At 45.5% G+C, this 18,571-nt stretch overlaps 1 protein-coding gene across 1 annotated transcript in view; it reads left to right on the top strand.

Annotated features, from left to right (window-relative positions):
* Window positions 1-18,571, top strand: part of ZC3HAV1 (zinc finger CCCH-type containing, antiviral 1) — a 57,839-nt gene that overhangs the window by 15,528 nt on the left and 23,740 nt on the right. The window contains 7 exon segments of the mRNA XM_028525872.2: window positions 1,186-1,321; window positions 5,781-5,960; window positions 5,962-6,031; window positions 9,465-10,523; window positions 10,967-11,053; window positions 15,881-16,004; window positions 18,098-18,266. Of these exon segments, the coding sequence (XP_028381673.1) occupies window positions 1,186-1,321; window positions 5,781-5,960; window positions 5,962-6,031; window positions 9,465-10,523; window positions 10,967-11,053; window positions 15,881-16,004; window positions 18,098-18,266 (1,825 nt within the window).

Raw genomic sequence — 18,571 nt, 5'->3', positions numbered from 1 at the left:
CTTGGACTTTAATGTGATTACATCATTTGGGGGTTTTGTTAAAAGGTGGGTTTTGATTCAGCAAGAGTGGGGTAAGGCTGGAGATTCTAAATTTCTTTTTTTAAGATTTTGTTTATTTATTTTGAGACTGAAGGGCAGGGAGGGAGAAAGAGAGGGACAGAAACACCAACATGTGGCTGCCTCTCATGCGCCCACTACTAGGGACCTGGCCCCACAAACCAGGCATGTGCCCGGACTGGGAATCGAACCAGCAACCTCTTGGTTCACAGGCCGGGTGCTCAGTCTGCTGAGCCACACCAGCCAGGGGAGGAGATTCTAAATTTCTGACAAGCTCTCAGGTAATGATGGTTCTGCTGGTTCTCCCACCACACTCCGGAGAGCCAAGATCTAACATTCTGGATGGTAGCCACAAGTCATGTGGCTCTGCAAATTCAAATTAATTAAAGGAAAAGAGAAAATTCAAGCCTTATTAGCTCTATATCAAGTGCTCTGTAGCCATTTGGACTTCTTTCTTGGAAAGTTCTGATGAGAGAACAATTCCATCATCATAGGAAGTTCTGTTGGGGACAGTGTTGACCTAAGCCATCAAAGCTTGAATGTGAAGAGGGGTTTTTATCTCTTTCTATACAGCTGTTTGAAGTAGACAGTGAAGAGCTTGTTCTGTTCCTTTGCAGTCACAAGTCACGTAGGTTTACGTTGGTGTATAAGACGTAGATGGGATAAAGCAGTGAACAGTTTCCGGTAATTAAAATCTTTGATAAGTGATAAGTCTCATTGACTTGATTGTCAGTCCGTAGATGCGTTGTTGTCCTAGTTACTCTTTGGCTGTCAGTGGGCGATGATTCTAATAAATCAGTTTGAGTTTCTTTGCTAATTTTTCCTCTACTCACATTATTAATGTGTACTAGAAGAGATACCGTGTAAAGAAGTATTGCGATAATGTAAAGTATCATGTGTGTAGTTTGTGAAAAAAAATACGGCTCTCCCTCCCCCATCTAGGCGTTTCATCAGTTTATATTTTTAAAGTGTATCTTCTAAGCAGGATCAATCTGTATTGGGAATCAAAGGATATGATCTTGATCTTTGATGACTGGAAGTTTTCTTTTCCTTTCTCTCTCTCTTTATTTTTTTTCTTTCATTTCTTCCTTTCAGTTGGAAATACTGACGATTGCCATTTTCTTTCAGGAACTTATGCAAATATTCCCATGACGTTCTCTCAGAAGAGAACTTTAAAGTTCTGGAACAGCATCAGATCTCTGGACTGAACCAAGAAGAATTAGCAGTGCTTCTCATCCAGAATGACCCTTTTTTTATGCCTGAGGTAAGTCATGACCCCTCGGTTTACGAAACAGGAAGAACATATAACTGTCAGTGTTGTGTCAGGGGTATGCTGGAGGAGGAGCAGGGAAAAACCTCAAAGTGAGCACCAGGGCTCTGCACCAACAAGTGGGTTCTGTTGAGTGACCTAAAAGATTCCAGCAAGTTCCTTCCTGCTTGAAGTTTTATAGGAATTTGAGTCTGGAGTGCCTCCTCTCCTAGGCTGCGAGGGAGCCCTGTCTGAGCAAGTGTGATCTGGAGATGTAGTAGGACTAATTGATACTTTCCATCATGGTGGCCTCCTGGAAGAGGTGAGCTTTGAATGAAGGTTTTGGAAAAATGACAGGGTATATTGGTTGAGGTTACAGGCTAGGTTGTTGTAACAAGGAGACCCCAAAATATAGTGATTCAAATAAAATATAGTTTTATTTCACTGTCACTTGATGGTCTAGATCAGGGGTCATCCAATGTCAGCCCGTGAACCCAACTGGCCTGCCATCTGGTTTTATAAATAAAGTTTTATTGAAACACAGTCACACTCATTCATTTACCTATCACCTATGGTCGCTTTGTTGATACAAGTATGAGTTGAGTAGTTGCTCTGTAAAGCCTAAAATGTTTACTTGCTATCTGGTCGATAACAGAATAAGTTTGCCAACTTTTGGTCTTGCCAGATGTAGGCAGGTAAATGTAGCCCAGTGGTCAGTAAGCAGATGTAAATAGAAGGGAGGCAGTTTCCTTTTTAAAAGATGTGACTTGTACCTCATATTCAACATATTTGCTCCCATCTCACTGGTCAGAGCTTATCACGTGGTCACACTTAGCTGGAAGGGAGGCTGGGAAATGTAGTTTCTGTCTGGGAAGCCATGTGTCCAGCCAAAACTTGGGAGCCGCTATTACTGGAAAAAAGCTAGGGACAAGGGCAGATAATTAACATTCTCATCCATAGGAAGTATTAACTTGAAAATCAGAGTGCTGTTTAAAGAATGGTATCTGGCCTGAGAAAAAGTAGAGAACTTAGCCTCACACAGAAAGAGAGGCACAAGGACATAAAGGAGTGGGTAGAAGGGACGGAGATAAGATAAGCAGGGTTGAAATCCAGGTGGGCCATTGTATTTGACAAGATACCTGTGAGGGACCTCTGGCCGGTTAAATACTTCTTGACTCTAAGCTCAGTGTACTTCCCTGAGGGTTTTAAAAACTTACGACATGAAGGTGTTTTTGAGCTGACCACTGAGTTCAGGAGAGAGACAGACATGCAAGGCACTCTGTAAAAATGTGTTTGGGGAGGAAGAAGAGGGAAGGAAAATACATCCCATTTCCTCTCCCCACCCTGTGGGCTCTTTCATCCAGGCGTTCGCATTTGCCTCCGTTCCCAGGAGCCCAGGGTTTAGAGGTTTTGTTCTGGGGTATCTGTGGCCCTTGGCCTGTGTGCAGCCCCGGCCCCTGTGGCTGCCAGCCCGGGGGAGATGCCTTACACACCAGTCTTGTTCAAGGTCCCGCTGACCAACGGGCATCCTCTCCTTTCCCTTTCACGTGAAGGAATGATGCGAGGAAGACTGGTGTGACACTTGAGAGGAATGTTGACTTGTGGTCCACCCTTAGTCCAGGGTTAAACTCGGAGGTTTAGAAAGGTCCCTCCCCAGGGTCTGACCTCTGCTTCGGTTCTCCAGAATCCCCAAGGAGACTTCTCATTTCAAGTCCCCGTAGAAGAAGGGGAGTAGCTGCTCTTCCTTCTCTGAGGAAGAAGAGATAAGCAATTAAGAACCTATCAAAAGTTCTGTTGAGGGGTCCCAGAAAAGCCCACTGACAAAAGACCCTCTCAGGGGGATGCTCTTGTCATCCCTCCACCACGGAGAGTCTGAGAAGGAGGCAGTGCCATCTGACCCTCTCTTCCCTTTTAAGAATGTAGAACTCCTGATTAGCGGGTGGGGTGAGGAGGTTCATGCCTGAAGTGTATTTTTAGCTAGTAACTAAATTGCCATTTGCCACCGGTCAGGGGACTGCACCGTTTCCTGAACTCTAGAAGTCTGAGGAGCCGGTTCCTTTAGTGTTCAATTGACTGGAGCGTTGTTAGCACGGGTCTCTTAAAAAATGCCGGGGGTGTAGAGCAAAAAATTTTTTTTCTTAAGATTTTTAAAATTTATTTGAGAGAGAGAAAAAGAGGGAGAGAAACATTAATGTGAAAGAGAGACATCGAACGATTGCTTCTTGTTTGTGCTCAGACTGGGGACTGAACCCATAACCCAGGCTTGTGCCCTGACCCGGACTCAACCAGTGACCCTTTTGCCCTGGGAGACGATGCCCAGTCAACTAAGCCACATTGGTCAGGGTGAGCAGGGTGTTTTCGTGGGGGTTTAGCAGGATGGGTCAGCCAGGTTCAGCTCATTTCACGAAAACTTGGTCAAGGGTGGTCCTCCCACGTCTCCAAGTCCTGACTCAGCCACTCACTACCTGTGTGATCCGGGACAAGGCATTTGATGTGTCTGTGTCTCACTCCATTTGTGCTTCACTCTGCACTTGTTTGACTGCACTTGGTGCCGGCAGGTGGTGGGCACCCAGTTAGACCTTGGAGGTGGCGGTGGACACCACACGCTCCCTGCCCTAAAAAACTCAAAGTGTTCATACTTTTTTATAATCTTAAAGTATCAGACAAGCCTGACTTCCTGGCATATAAACTTGTGAAATTGAAATGTACTCATGAAAGGAAGTAATGTTTTCCTTTGTTCTGGTCCATGGAAGGCCAGGAGCATTCAAACTTGAACTTAAACATCAGCGTGGCAATAGGAATGTTAAAAGTATCATTTGTGGAAGTTGCCAATTGTTCTTTTTTTTTGCTAGAGCCTCTGGGACATTAGTCCTGTAGCTTTAGTGTGAATTACCTGGAGGGTTTGTTAAAACACAGATTGTTGGGGCCCTGGCTGGTGTGGCTCAGTGGATTGAGCACTGGCCTGTGAACCAAAGGGTTGCTGGTTCGATTCCTGGCCAGGGCACAGGCTTGGGTTGCAGGCCAGGTTCCCAGTAGGGGATATGTGAGAGGCAACCACACATTGATGTGTCTCTCTCCCTCTCTCTCCTTCCTCTAAAAATAAATAAATGATTAAAATCTTTAAAACGTTGGGCTCCAACCTCTGGTGGTTCTGGTACAGGTGGCTCTGATACAGGGTTAAGTTTCTTATGGAGCTGATGCTGGTCGAGGGACCACTCTGAGAACTGCAGATCTAGAATCAGAGCCTGGGTCATAGGCCCTCTAGCAATAACGGTTCGAACCCGGCTTCAGAGGGTGTCTGTGTGATGGACTCATAGTCACTAGAGTCTGAATCCCTGTCTTTGCCGCCTAGATACGTTGATCTGGTTTGCTCAGAGTCTGTTGAAGCAAATGTTTTGATCTTTAAGATTCTTCAGGTGATGATTCAAACATGTGCATTACATTTTATATTTTGCACAAGACATTTACATGTTTTATTATTGAATCTGCTGAACAATGTGGTTTAAGTACACAGAGCAAATATTTTTCTCTTTTGCAGCAAAGGAAACAGGCTGGGAGTGAGCAATTCAAGTGAGAGGGTTCTAGGTTTGCAGACTTTGATCTTTTATTTATTTTTATTTTATTTTTTTAGTCCTCGCCCGAGGATATGTTTATTGATTTTAGAGAGAGAGGAAGGGAGAGATAGGGAGAGAGAGAAAGGGAAAAACAGAGAAACATTGTCAGTTGTCTCCTGTACACTCCCTGACTGGGACTGAACCCATATCCTAAGTATGTGCCCTGACTGGGAATTGAACCCGCAGCCTTTTGGTATATGGGATGACGCTCCAACCAACTGAGCCATCTGGCCAGGGCTAGGATGCAGACTTTTAAACTAACATCTTCCAGTTCTGCATCACATGGTCTGGCCGCAGGCATAACAATATTTCTTCTGCCCTCCTTTCAGTAAGAACTTCATCTCTGTAGCTAAAGAGCTACATTTTCGTAGATACGTAGATATGTGTATTTACATAGACATATAAGAATGATCTTTCTTGCCTGATCTTTTGAGAAACATTGCCACATTCTGCCTAGCAGAGACCGGGGTCTGGGTTTTCAACGGTTGCAGGTCAGACCAACCTGTCCTTGAATTGCTGAATGACTGGGTATCCAAAGGTGCCCTCTTTGGGGTGCCCTTGTAGTGCAGGGCTCACTTTGGGTCAGGTTTGATCCCGTCTGCAGCTGGCCGACCTTATTCTGGTTCTTCCAAAGCATGATCAAGTTCACGTTTCTTTTAGAGAGTCCTCAGGCCTCTTCTGTCCCCAGTGAACGATCTGTTGAATATAACTCATGAAAGACTGTGGAATATGCACGCATTTTTTTCCCCTTTGGTACATCTCTGCTTGCTTCTGAAATGTTTGTGTAGTCGAGCTTTCCTTAATGCACGCGTGGCAGAGAGAGGAAAGTGTTTTGTCTCCGGCTGTTCTCTCTTCTGCAGATATGCAAGAGTTACAAGGGAGAAGGGCGAGGGCCGATTTGCGACAAGCAGCCCCCGTGCGAAAGGCTGCACATCTGCGAACACTTCACGCGAGGGAACTGCAGCTACGCCAACTGCCTCCGGTCTCACAACCTGATGGACAGGAAGGTGCTGGCGGCCATGTGGGAGCACGGGCTGAGCGGGGGACGTGGTGCGGAACATCCAGGACATCTGCAACCACAAGCACAGCCGGAAGAAACACGGGCCGCGAGGTGAGCACCGGCCGTGTTTCCGTGAACAGGAGAGCCCGAGGGAAAGGGAGAGCCCGAGGGGGGAGGAGCTGCCTGCAGTCGCTCTCCCTCCCCTCGGAGCACTCGCTTCATTCTCCCTTTCAGACCTTGCCTGTGTTTCTTCCATAATTTTTACATAATTACAGGGTGGGCAAACGTAGGCCTACGTTTAATATATACAAAAGTTTTTATATATATTAAATCAAAAAATTATTTATTGACTTTTGGTTTTGAGAGTGAGAGACAGACAGACATTGATTTGTCGTTGCACTTATTCATTCATTCATTGGTGGCTTTTTGCGTGTGCCCGGACCAGGGAGCAAACCCACAACCTCCGTGGGTCGGGATGATGGTTCCAGCCCACTGAGCTCCCCGGCCAGGACTGACATTTTAAAAATTGGTATAAAAATACACTCAACATATAATTAAGTACATTCAGGTTGTTGGGCAACCACTCTCCAAACGCTTTTCATCTTGCAAAAGCAAAACCCATTAAACAATCACTTTCCACTTCCTTCTCCCCCCAGTTCCTGTTACCACCATGCTAGTTTGCTCCTATGAATTTGACTACTCTGGTTTTAAAAAAGATTTATATATATATATTTATATATATTTAAAAATATATATATTTATATATATTTAAAAATATATATATTTATATATATTTAAAAATATATATATATTTATTTTTAGTCAGAGGGGAGAGGGAGGGAGAAAGAGGGAGAGAAATCTCCATGTGTGGTTGCCTCTTGTGCGCCCCCCCTGGGGACCTGGCCTGCAACCCAGGCATGTGCCCTGACTGGGAATCGAACCAGTGACCCTTTGGCTCGCAGGTTGGCACTCAATCCACTGAACCACACCAGCCAGGGCTTGACTACTCTAGGTAACTCACATGAGTAGAATCACACAGTAGTTGCCTTTTTGCGACTGTCTTATTTCACTTTGCATAATGTCCTCCAACTTCATTTGCTTCGTGGCCTGTCTGAGAATTCCCTTCCTTGTTAAGGCTGAATAATATTCCATTGTGTGTATACACCGCATTTTGTTTATCCACTCATCCACCGATGGGTACTTGGGGTGTTTCCACCTTTTGGCTATTGTGAATAATGCCGTTTTGAATATGGGTGTACAAATATCTCGTTGAGGCCCTGCTTTAAATTCTTTTGTGTATATACTCAGTGGAATTGCTGGGTCACATGTAAATTCTGGGCTTAACTTTTTTTAGGAACTTCCCTACCATTTTTCGTAGTGGCTGTACTATTTTGTGACGCACCAGCGATGCTCTTAGAGTCCTACTACCTCTACTCGCCAACCCTTGTAATTTTCTGTTTTATTTTATTTTTTGAATAACAGCCATCATCATAGGTGTAGAGTAAACAGTACTGTTTCTTTAAGCCCTGTGTATTGTTTAATGGCATGAACACGTGCAGTTTTTAATGTCTTTATGAGGCGGATGTTGAAGAGATGTATTTTGTGAACTACAGAGAAGACATAGTTCTTAAGATTTTGTAAGAGGTAATAATTAAACCTCCTTATATTTGAGAAATGTTTCATAGTTTACAAGGCAAGGGCATTCACCTGCAGTATGTCCTCACGGTCCCTCACGGCCATATCATGAAGAAAGGATGGGGAAGCCGAGTCTTGGAAATTTTAAGTGCCTTTTATTACAAGCAGCCTTAAATCCTTTTTAGGAGAGCGAGGGGTCGTTCTCTGGATAAATAAACACGGTGTCTTCGAGGCCTCACGGCGCTGGACGGCGGCGGAGCTCTCGTGCTCTCGTTCCGCGTCTGATGTTTCCAGCGCCCCCGGGCTTTGTCGGCCCGAGACCATCGGGAGGAATGGGTTTTTGGTGGAGTTTCCCAGTATGAATTTTATTCATTTATTTTTTAAAATGTTATTTTGTATTAGTTTCAGGTGCGCAGCATGGTAGTCAGACAACCTCATACCTTACGAAGGGATTCCCCCCCAGGTTTTCTGGTCGCCACCTGGCACCGCCCATGGTTATTACGATGCTATTGACCGTGTTCCCTCCCTGTGCTGGACTTGACATCCCCGTGACTGTTTCGTACTGTCAGTCTGTACTTCTCAATCCCTTCACCCGTTTCTTTTCTCCCTCTTTTTAAATTTAATCTTTATTGTATTTTTCTTTTTTTCTTTTTTTTAAAATTTTATTTATTTATTTTTAGAGAGGGAAGGGAGGGAGAAAGAGAGAGGAGAAACATCAATGTGTGGTTGCTGGGGGCCGTGGCCTACAACCCAGGCATGTACCCTGACTGGGAATTGAACCTACGACACTTTGGTTCGCAGCCCGAGCTCAATCCATTGAGCTCCGCCAGCCAAGGCTGTATTTTTCTATTACCATTTAGTTCCCTTATACCCGCTGCACCCAGCAATCACCACAGTGTTGCCCGTGTCCGTGAGTCCTTTTTCCTTTTTGCTCAATCCCTCCACCCCATTACCCTCCCCCACAACTAACTGTCATTCTTCACCCTTTTCGCCCAGTTCCCCAGCCCGTCTGGCTCTCTGGCAGCCCTCAGTCTGTTCGCTGGGTCTGTGCTGATGTGAATTTATTGTGTGTGAGGGAGATCTTTACTATCACTAGTGAATCTACTTAATGAACTGTTTTTGTTGACAGGAGGAGGATGTTTGCTTTTACGACGTTTCTGCCGCCCTCTGGGTTTGGCAGAGAAAAGCCCTCCCTTCCCCCACCCACACCCACGCACCAACACAACTTGTACGCCCCACACGGACACGCTCAGCGCACACGGCACTCACCACACATGCACATCTCATGCCAACTCTGTAGCACACGTGCACACCACGTGTGCACACCTCTCACACATTCACAAACTCATGTGTGTGTCTCATAGTCCCTCCTGACTCAGGTTTCTAGAGAGGCCAATTCCATTTGCTGCTGCTCACTTAAGTTTCGGCGTGTGGGTGGTGGGGGCGAGGGCTTTTTGAGGAACTTCGGGAAATTTTCTAGTCGAAGTGGAGTTTGACCTCGACACTGTCATTTCATTGTTTTTGTTGTAAGTTTTGTGAATTCTTAACTTGTTGGCTACACCAATCTCGCAATAGGGGCAAAATGTAGACGATTTTTGGGAAATCCTGCTTCCTTTGCACTGGTCTGTCTCTCCCTTCACCACAGCGGTGGTGGGCAGACCCACCTAAGAGTTTGGGGGGCGTCGGGGGTCCGCCTGAGTCCCAGGAGAGAAGCCGAGGAGAGCCAGCTGGGGCCAGCTGTTCCCTGCTGCGCTAACATAATGGCAGGCTCCCTTCCTTCTCAGGGTTCCCCCACCTCGTGGGTAGCAGGGTGAGTCACTTAACCGCAAGCCTGGAAAAGCCGAGGAGGACCGGTGGTAAGAACGCAGTCCCGGTAACACCCGTTTTCACTGTTCTTGTCTTTCGCTAGCTCCTCCGGCCCATCGTCGGGACGCGTCTCGCAGGGGCAGAGGCAACGCAGGGGCGTACAGAGGGAGAAGCAAGAGCAGAGATCGATTCTTTCAGGGCAGCCAGGAATTCCTTCCGCAGGTCTCCGCTCCCACGGAGAGGTGTGACACGCCCAGTCCAGATCGAATCAGCCGCCGGTCTCCCCTGTACAACGGGTCTGTCGGGCCTTTCGAGGACCTTGCCTTCAAGTTCGAGCATTTGGGAAGTCACGATGACTCTCGGCCTTCCTCTGCCTCTTCGAAGGCCGCCAGCCTCGGAGGAGCCGGGCAAGTGGGAGGAAGCCAGAGGTTTCCGGAGAACGGCAGTCTAGAGGACCTCTTATATGGCAACCACAGTGGCGCTTCTGATTTCGCACCAGCTCCCAAGTGGAAGGACCCCCCATTGTGGCCGAAGAAGCAAGACGCCAGTGGGGACACTGTCACCACCAGTAAGAGTGCGGGCGTGCATTCCTCGGGTCACGTGAATATCGAGGGCAGAAGTGGGAATCAAGACGTCCAGCATTTCCAGCTGTTTGATAATAATTTTGATGGAATGGCCACGGATACCACTTCCACGGGCTCTTCAAGTTACAGAACCGAGACCCTTGGGCAGAGAGAAAAATGGATGTGGTGGACTCAGGGAAGTGGAACCGCTCACCTTGATCTCGACACCCTCATGCCAGATGACGGTGAACTCATAGAGAAGGTGTTTCGGGCTGGCAAGCCAGGCCACAGCGCACCCAACGGCGAGCGTAAAGCTGCCTGTGAGACTGCTGGTGCCGCTGGTTTTGGCTTAACATCGGCCGCCAGGACGGATAAAGATGGGTTGCACTCCACTAGTCAGAGTCGGAGAATCCAGATGCTGCTCCCCCCTGTGGACATCATCCCCCCCACAAAAGCCAGCACTCTGCTCAAGGTACCACCTTTGTCACCATCCTCAAGCAACGGAGCTACAGTCTGTGAGGCCTATGGCCAGAACTCTGCTAACATCTCTGTCACCTCCACCAGTAAGCCCGCAAGGAGGTCCCCAGACTTCCTTCTGAGTAAGTTGCTGAAGGACACAGGGGGGGGCCCATGTCTCGTGTGTGCAGTGGGACAGCTGTGGCTGGTGGTTCTCTCTCCGGATGTGCCCCAGCAGTTATTAAAGTGCATTAGGTTTTAGAGGGTTTGGGATAAGGGGTGGTACTGGAGAGGAGATTGGCGTGGAAGATGGAAAGACCAAACAGTGCAGGAGTACAGAATAAACTGCTGCCTTTATTGGGGATGGGAATAGTTTGGCCGTGGTTTAAGACATCAACATAACTCTCATATACCCTAATGTTTGTGTTTGCTTTTCTGGAAGGCTTGTCGTAAGCGCCCCATCCGTCAGGGATTTTTCTTGACCGTGGCCTGGTTTCAGATACTCTTTCCCACTGTGAGATCAGGTACCTTGGGTTTTGGTTTAAACATTCAAATCAGCATACGTACATCCTCTTTTGTCTTACAGGTACCCTGATTGACATCGGGCGTGACTTGGATCGTTACAGCTCAAAGGAAATTTGTCTTGACCATCTGAATAAGCGCTGTCAACTTAGTGAGTAACTTAAGGTCTTTCTTTTTTTAAAATTAATTAATTAATTAATTTTTAGAGAGGGAACGGAGGGAGATAGAGAAAGAGAGAGAAACATCAATGTGAGGTTGCTGGGGGTTATGGCCTGCAACCCAGGCATGTACCCTGGCTGGGAATTGAACCTGGGACACTTTGGTTCCCAGCCCGCGCTCAATCCACTGAGCTATGCCAGCCAGGGCCAACTTAAGGTCTTTCTTGACGCAGAAACTATTCATGGTAATAGGGCTAACATTTACTGAACATTTGCTATAGGTCAGGCGCGATGCTAAGAACCTTACACGCAGCTTCAAACTTTACATCAACCTGAGAAGTAGGTTCTGTTATTAACCCATTTTACAGATGTGGAAACTGGAGGCGTGGAGATATTAAGACCTTACATACACAAGTAGCCAGTTGGGATATTTGACCCTAAACTGTCCAGCCTGCCTGTGTTCTTCACCAGTGCATGCTACTATACTTTGTTCTTTAGCAATTAAGTTTTAGCTGAACTATTATACTTAATCAGGGACCCATCTTTCATGTGCTAAAAGCAAGCAAAGCAGCAACAAATTCCAAAAACAAAGGGATCCTAGCAGACACATTTCCATGTTCATTTCCTGTGATTATTTCGGCATCTCCCGGGCCATGTGTACTGAAGAGACTTGTGCTCCACTGGACCAGTGATCCGTTTGTCATTCTAGTTGAGCCACACCTGGTCACTGTCCCCTCCCACCGGCCTCCCTATAGAAATGATTCCCATGGGACGGTGCTTGGGACAAATTTCTGTCTTCTCACTTTTCTGTCACTGCCTCACCTTTCTACCTCTGCCCCAGGCTTGGGCATTGTGTCTGACTTCAACTGCCTGATCACTTGCTTGGTGGTTTTAGACGCATTTGCCTGGTGTCTGAAAAGGAAGATTCTGCCCTGGGTTTTTCCTCTCTCTTTTTTCTCTTTCTATTGTTTTTGCTATTGCAGTTGTCACACTTTTTCCCCCTTTACCCACCTCTACGCAGCATCCACCACTCCCTCTGGCCGTCCCCCCTCCTTTGTTCATGTCCGTGGGTCACGCATGTAAGTTCATTGGCTACTCCATTTCCTGTACTTGCTCTTACATTCCCCTGTCTATTCTGTACCTACCGGTTTGTATGTCATAATCCCTTCACATTCCCCCCACTCCCCCAGACCTCCCTCCCCACCGGCCACCATCCCAGTGTTCTCCATATCTATGATTCTCTCTCTGTTCTGCTTGTTTGCTTAGTTTGTTCTTTAGATTCAGTTGTCGATAGTTATGTATTTATGCCATTTTAATGTCCATAGTTTTGATCTTCCTTTTCTTAAATAAGTCTCTTTAACATTTCCTATAATAGTGGCCTGGTGATGAATTCCTTTAGCTTTATGTTGTTTTCGAAGCACTTTATCTGCCCTTTGAATCTAAATGATAGCTTTGCTGGATAGAGTAATCTTGGTTGTAGGTCATTGCATTTCATCACTTCGAATACTTGTTGCCAACCCCGTCTTGCCTGTAAGGTTTCTTTTGAGAAATCAGCTGACAGTCTTATGGGAACTCTTCCTTATCTCTTGCTGCTTTTAAGATTCTATCTTTATCTTTAACCTTTGGCATTTCAATTATGATGTGTCTTGGTGTGGTCCATCTTGTTGGGGATGCTTTGTGTTTCCTGAATTTTTATGTCTATTTTATTTCCTTCACCAAATTAAGGAATTTTTCCTTTATTTATTTTTTTCAGATAGGTTTCCAATTCCTTGTTCTTTCTCTTCTCCTTCTGGCACCCCTATGAGGTGAATGTTGGAATGTTTAAAGTTGTCCCAGAGGCTCCTTACACTATTCTTGATTTTTTGCATTCTTTTTTCTTCTTGCTCTACTGATTGGATGTCTTTCTTCCTTATGTTCCAAATCATTGATTTGATCCTTGGCTTCTTGCACTCCGTTGCTGACGTCCTGTAAATTGTTCTTTATTTCAATTAGTATATCCTTCACTTCTGGCTGGGTCTTTTTTTATGCTATCGAAGAACCCACTGAGTTCCTTGATCATCCTTATAAACAATGTTTTGAACTTTGCATCTGATAGATTGCTTATCTCCATTTCGTTTAGCTCTTTTTCTGGAGTTTGGGTCTGTTCTTTCACTTGGGCTGTGTTTCTTTGTCTCCTCATTTTGGCAGCCTCCCTGTGTTGGTTTCTATGTATTACGTAGCTGCTTTGACTCCATGTCTTGGTAGCGTGGCCCTAATGTAGTAACCGCCCTGTGCGATCCAAAGGCACAGCCTCCCCTATCTCCCAGGCTATGCACTCAAGGAACTCTCTCCGTGTAGGATGAGTACACCCTCCTCTTGTAGATGAGTCTTGATGGCTGTCAGCAGGTCAATGGGATGGATTTACCCAGGCCAGTCAGCTGGCAGGACTGGCCGTGACTTCTGACCTGCAATCATCCTGCTCTATGGCTTCTGGAGGTGTTTGGGTAGTGCTCCGAAGTGGTCTGTTATTGTCCCTGGGGTGCACAGGCCCTGGGGTTTCCTGGGTGGTGCAGGCCAAAGTCACCCTCCACCTGTGGTCCGTCTGGGCCCCGTGGCATGAGCTGTAAAGTGATCTGCAGATGGCCGCTGCTGATGCTGGGCCTGGGGCCACTCAACGGGAGGTTTGGAGCTTGGCTCAGCTGTTCTTGTTTGAGCAGATTCAGGAAGGTCTGAAGCCTGCGCCTAGCCCAGCCTTTCATATGGAAAAGCCACTGTTACCTCGGTGGATGGGAGGGTTGCTTGGGTGGGCCTGTAAGTTGGATGGGGAGCCTCCGCCCCTCCGCCCCTCCATCCCTCCTACCTGTCTGGATGAATGTGGCTTCTTTAATTCCTTAGTTGTCGGACTTATATACAGTTTGAGTTTTCTGACAGTTCTGAGTGATGGTGGTTCTATATTTCAGTTGTAATTTTGCTGTGGTTGTGCAAGGAGGCGAGCCACTTTTTTCTACACCTCCATCTTCCTCCAGGTTCTTTGTAGCTAGGAAATTTCTCAATCCTAGGGAGCATGGAGGCTTTTGTTTCGATTTTGTGTTTTATGAGGGGGTGCCGAAGTTCGCTCAGCAGCAGCAGGCCCTGCTCAGGCCACTACCCACAGGGAATCCGCTGTCGCACTCCAGTCTCGTCGTCAGAATGGTGCCCTGTGTTCTCGAAGCCAAAAGCCTGTAGCTCAAAATTTTGTTTTTCTTTTTAATTGTGGTAAAACACAGATAACATAGCTTTTCCCTGACTTACTCATGGTTAAGTGTACAGTTCAGTAGTGTGAATTGCGTTCGTATTGTTGCGTGACCACTCTCCGGAAGCCCTCATTGTGAACAAACTGAAACTCTGCACCCATTAGATAAGAGCTCCTCATTTCCCCATTTCCTGGCAGCTGTCATTCTAGTTTCTGTGTTTCTGAATATGGCTAGTCTATGTCCCTCATGAGTGGGATCACATAGTATATGTCTTTTTGTGACACTGAATTATCTCACCTCGCATAATGTTCTCAAGGGTCATCCATGTTGTAGCATGGGTCACTGTTTCTCTTTAAGGCTGAATAATATCCTATAGTCTGTAAATATCACATTGTGTTTATCTATCCATTGATGGACGCTCGGGGTGCTGCCACCTTTTGGCCATTGTGAGTAATGCCGCTACGAACATGGGTGTGCAAGTATCTATTGGGAGACCTGGTTTTTAATTCTTTTGGATGTGTACTCAGAGGTGGGAGTGCTGGATCGCATGGTAATTCTATGTTTAAGTTTTTTGAGGAGCTGCCATGCCATTTTCTATAGCCGCTACCAGCAGTGCACGAGGGTTCCAGTTTCTCTGCATCCTCAGCAACGCTTTTTTCTTTCTTTTTCTTTTTTAATAGCAGCCATTCTGGTATGAAATATAATGAGCGAAGGTTATATACTTTTGAATCAGAGGATCTCAGCCATGGCCACTCTGTGGGTTTCCCTTTGATGTCTACACCTGTCTCTTCTTGTTTTAAAATAGTCACACGCCTTTTGGACATTTCAAAATGTCCAAACGTAGCATAACATTTAAACATAACATAATGAACATTGTGAGAAGTGGAACTATTTTCTGTATTCCTGTCTTACGGCCCTATCACACTAGATCAGTATTCAGCAAGCACTGATTGAATGCCCATCTTTTGCCCGCCCCGCCGGGTGCCGGGCACGCAAGGGAGATACAAGCTAAGCTGTGATGTAAACAGCCCCTCAGTGAGTTTGTAACTACGGTAGGAGACACCAGAAACACCCCCACTTGAGGAAACTGTATAAAATAAGTAAACACACAAATAAAAATGCACAAACTGGGTACTGAGCGCTGGCCAAGGGGAGGCAGAATGCAAATCAGGTCAGAGGAAGCAGAGACGGGGGGAGGGAGTCTTTCTGGGCGAGGCAGGTCGGAGGCTGGGGTTTCAAGGAAGGACAGGCGGTGGCCGGCATCGGGGAGCGTTCTGTCCCCATATGCCCACTCAGGAGGTGCAGGACGGGTATCTGTAAATTTAATAGGACATCAGATTTTCGTGTGAGTAAAGTGACTTTTTGGGGAGTGGGGAGTCTCTGTTTCCTGATGAGTCTCTGTGGATAATAAAGGCACCTGGACATGTGGGTATGGGGCACCGTGGGCGGCAGCTAGCATGAGCGAAGGTGTTCACAGAACGTGCCCTGCATGCAGGTCTGGCCGGGTGGGAAAGGCAGGCCTTGATGGGAATGTGAGCAATGAACTTGGTTGAAGTGGCTAGACCCCCCCACTCGGCCCACCCTCAGACCTCCTCTTTGTCTTTGCAGAAGGCTGCAACAGAGTTCACTTCCACCTGCCCTACCGGTGGCAGATGTCAGTTAAAAACACCTGGATGGACCTCCAGCCCATGAAGAGTATCGAGAAGGCCTATTGTGACCCCACAATCAGCATGTAAGTTGTGGCAGGACTGTGGCTTGTGAGATCCACACCATCATGAAAGGAAAGTGTAGTGCTAGGCTTCTGGGAAGAAGAAAAACATTTCCCTTCAGAATCCCGTTCAAGTTGTTGAAGTTTGAGAGAAAAATGGCAAATGCCTATTGAGTTAATGAAAAAAAATGATCAATTGGAAGTCATGCAGAGCCTGGATAATACATGGGATTCTTAGAATATTTGCTGATGCATGCAAAAGACACAGTGACACGATGATTGGTTTAGTTAATATTTGTGTTTATCTGCACGACATAAAGACAAATAAGCAGAGGTCGGTTTATGTTCCTGCCAGCTCATGATACGACTATTAAGGGTACAAAAGGACTACCTCAGAAGAGCCTTAGGCCTGACGCCATAGTTTTAGAGCATGATTTGAACAATTTCAAACAGTTCTAGTGCAGAGTTTTGTTAGATACTTGAGGGTTTTGTGATTCCCTTTATGTTTGCCGTTTTCTCTCTCGTAGAGGCATCTAGAGGCTGCCTGGTATTTCTGTTCTGTCAGGGCCGAAATGGGCGATACCCATATGACTGTAGCTATACGACGTTCCTAGTTTAATAAGGGAAATGACATGTGTTTCATCATCTGCAAGTTCAGTGAATTTTTGGTGGAGATTCTGTTGCTGCATTTTGCCACTAGAGGGTGGCATCGGCTATTTTCTTGTTTGTAGTGATCCCCCCCCCCCCCCCCCCCCCCCGCCCCCGGTAAATCTGAAGCAGGCTTCTTAACCTCAGCACTGTATACTTGGGGGGAGATAATTATTTGATTTTTTGGGGGGAGTGGTTTAGCAGCACTCCTGGTCTTTACTTACCAGATGTCAGTTGCGATAACCAAAATGTGTTTAGACATCACTAGTGTCCCCAGGGGACAAAAATCGTTTCTGGTCACAGGGTCCCTCTACAGTCTGAAAGTGTATTGAAGATCTCAAGGAGCTTCTGTTTATGTGGATTATAATGATCTATTTATCATAATACAAATGAAAACTGAGAAACATGAAGTAACGATTCATTTAAAAATAATACACTCATTCGATGTTAATATAACATTTTGTATAACTATATTTGTATAATTACAGAGTTATATGTATATAAGTGTACCTGTAGATATGTATAACTAAAAAATAACTTTTCCAAAACAAAACAAAAAAAATTCATTGAGAAGAATGACAATGTTTTATATTTTATATTTAATTTATATTCATTTATATAAATATAATTAATAGTACATAGGAATATACATATATTTAAATTATAAAGATATTTATGTTGCATTATAAATACATATTTCTATTTCTTTTATATTTTATATTTAATTTACATTTATACTTTTGGAAATCTGTTGTACAGTCCCACATGATGTCACGTCTTGGAAACTCTACTGTGCTCCCGCGAGAGTGTGCCAGTAGAAAAGGCAAATAATGTCTTAACTTCACAAAAATAACTTGGACCTTGTTGGCTCCCCGAAAAGGTCTTTCAATAACTAGTTAAATTATTGCAATAGAACAAACTCACCTACGGTGAGTTTCTAACTCACTTTCTAACTCTGAGCCCATTCTTTTGTGGGCAAAGTTTTATTTGGGATAGTCTTTGAGGAATACATTTTGTGATACCAGTAAATATGTGGGGCAGGCAAGTGACATGGCCTCTGGGTATTTCAGTTTTTTCTTTCTTTTTTTAAAAAATGATCTTTTAAAAGATTTTTATTTATTTATTTAGAGAGGGAAGGAAGGGGGAGAGAGAGAGAGAGAGAGAGAAACATCAATGTGTGGTTGCTGGGGGTCATGGCCTGCAACCCAGGCATGTACCCTGACTGGGAATCGAACCTGCGATGCTTTGGTTCGCAGCCTGCACTCAATCCACTGAGCTATGCCAGCCAGGCCTTGAGGGTTTTTTTTTTTTTTTTTTTTAATGTGTCAGACTGGCAGCTATAGCAAGGAAGTCTGAAGATCTCTTGCAGCCCTAAAATTTTAATTCCATGCTTCTTTTAGGGAATCCCAGACTGTAGAACACAGAGGTCAGTGAAGCATTTTGGTTAACTTTACACTTTTCCTCCTCAGCACTTCTATTGGAAGTTTACAACTGGATTTCCAGAAAATGACTTGTAACCAGAACCCCATCCGACGGATCTCCACGCCGTCGTCTGTCAAGGAGCCGAACATCTTCGCCACAAAATGGATTTGGTATTGGAAGAGCGGCTTCAACAGATGGGTTCAGTATGGGGAGAAGGTGTGTTCCATTCCTCGGGTGTCCTTGCCCAAATGTCTGACGTCTCCCTGGTTACCCGTGGAGAGGGGGCGTGGTCGAAGGAGTGGGGCTCTTTTTACATTATACACAGTGGTGTTTACATTGTTCTCGCAAGCATGTACTCCGATTGCAGCCATAAACAAAAACATATTATTACTATTTATAATTTAAAAAAATTGGTTTTAGAGAGAGAGAAACATCGATTTGCGGTTCCACTTAGTTATGCATTCATTGGTTGATTCTTGTATGTGCCCTGACTGGGAATCGAACCGCCAGCCTTGGCGTGT

Source organism: Phyllostomus discolor, chromosome 10 (genome assembly GCF_004126475.2).
Source record: "Phyllostomus discolor isolate MPI-MPIP mPhyDis1 chromosome 10, mPhyDis1.pri.v3, whole genome shotgun sequence".
Classification (NCBI taxonomy): Eukaryota; Metazoa; Chordata; class Mammalia; order Chiroptera; family Phyllostomidae; genus Phyllostomus; species Phyllostomus discolor.
This window is presented reverse-complemented; position numbering and strand designations above follow the sequence as displayed.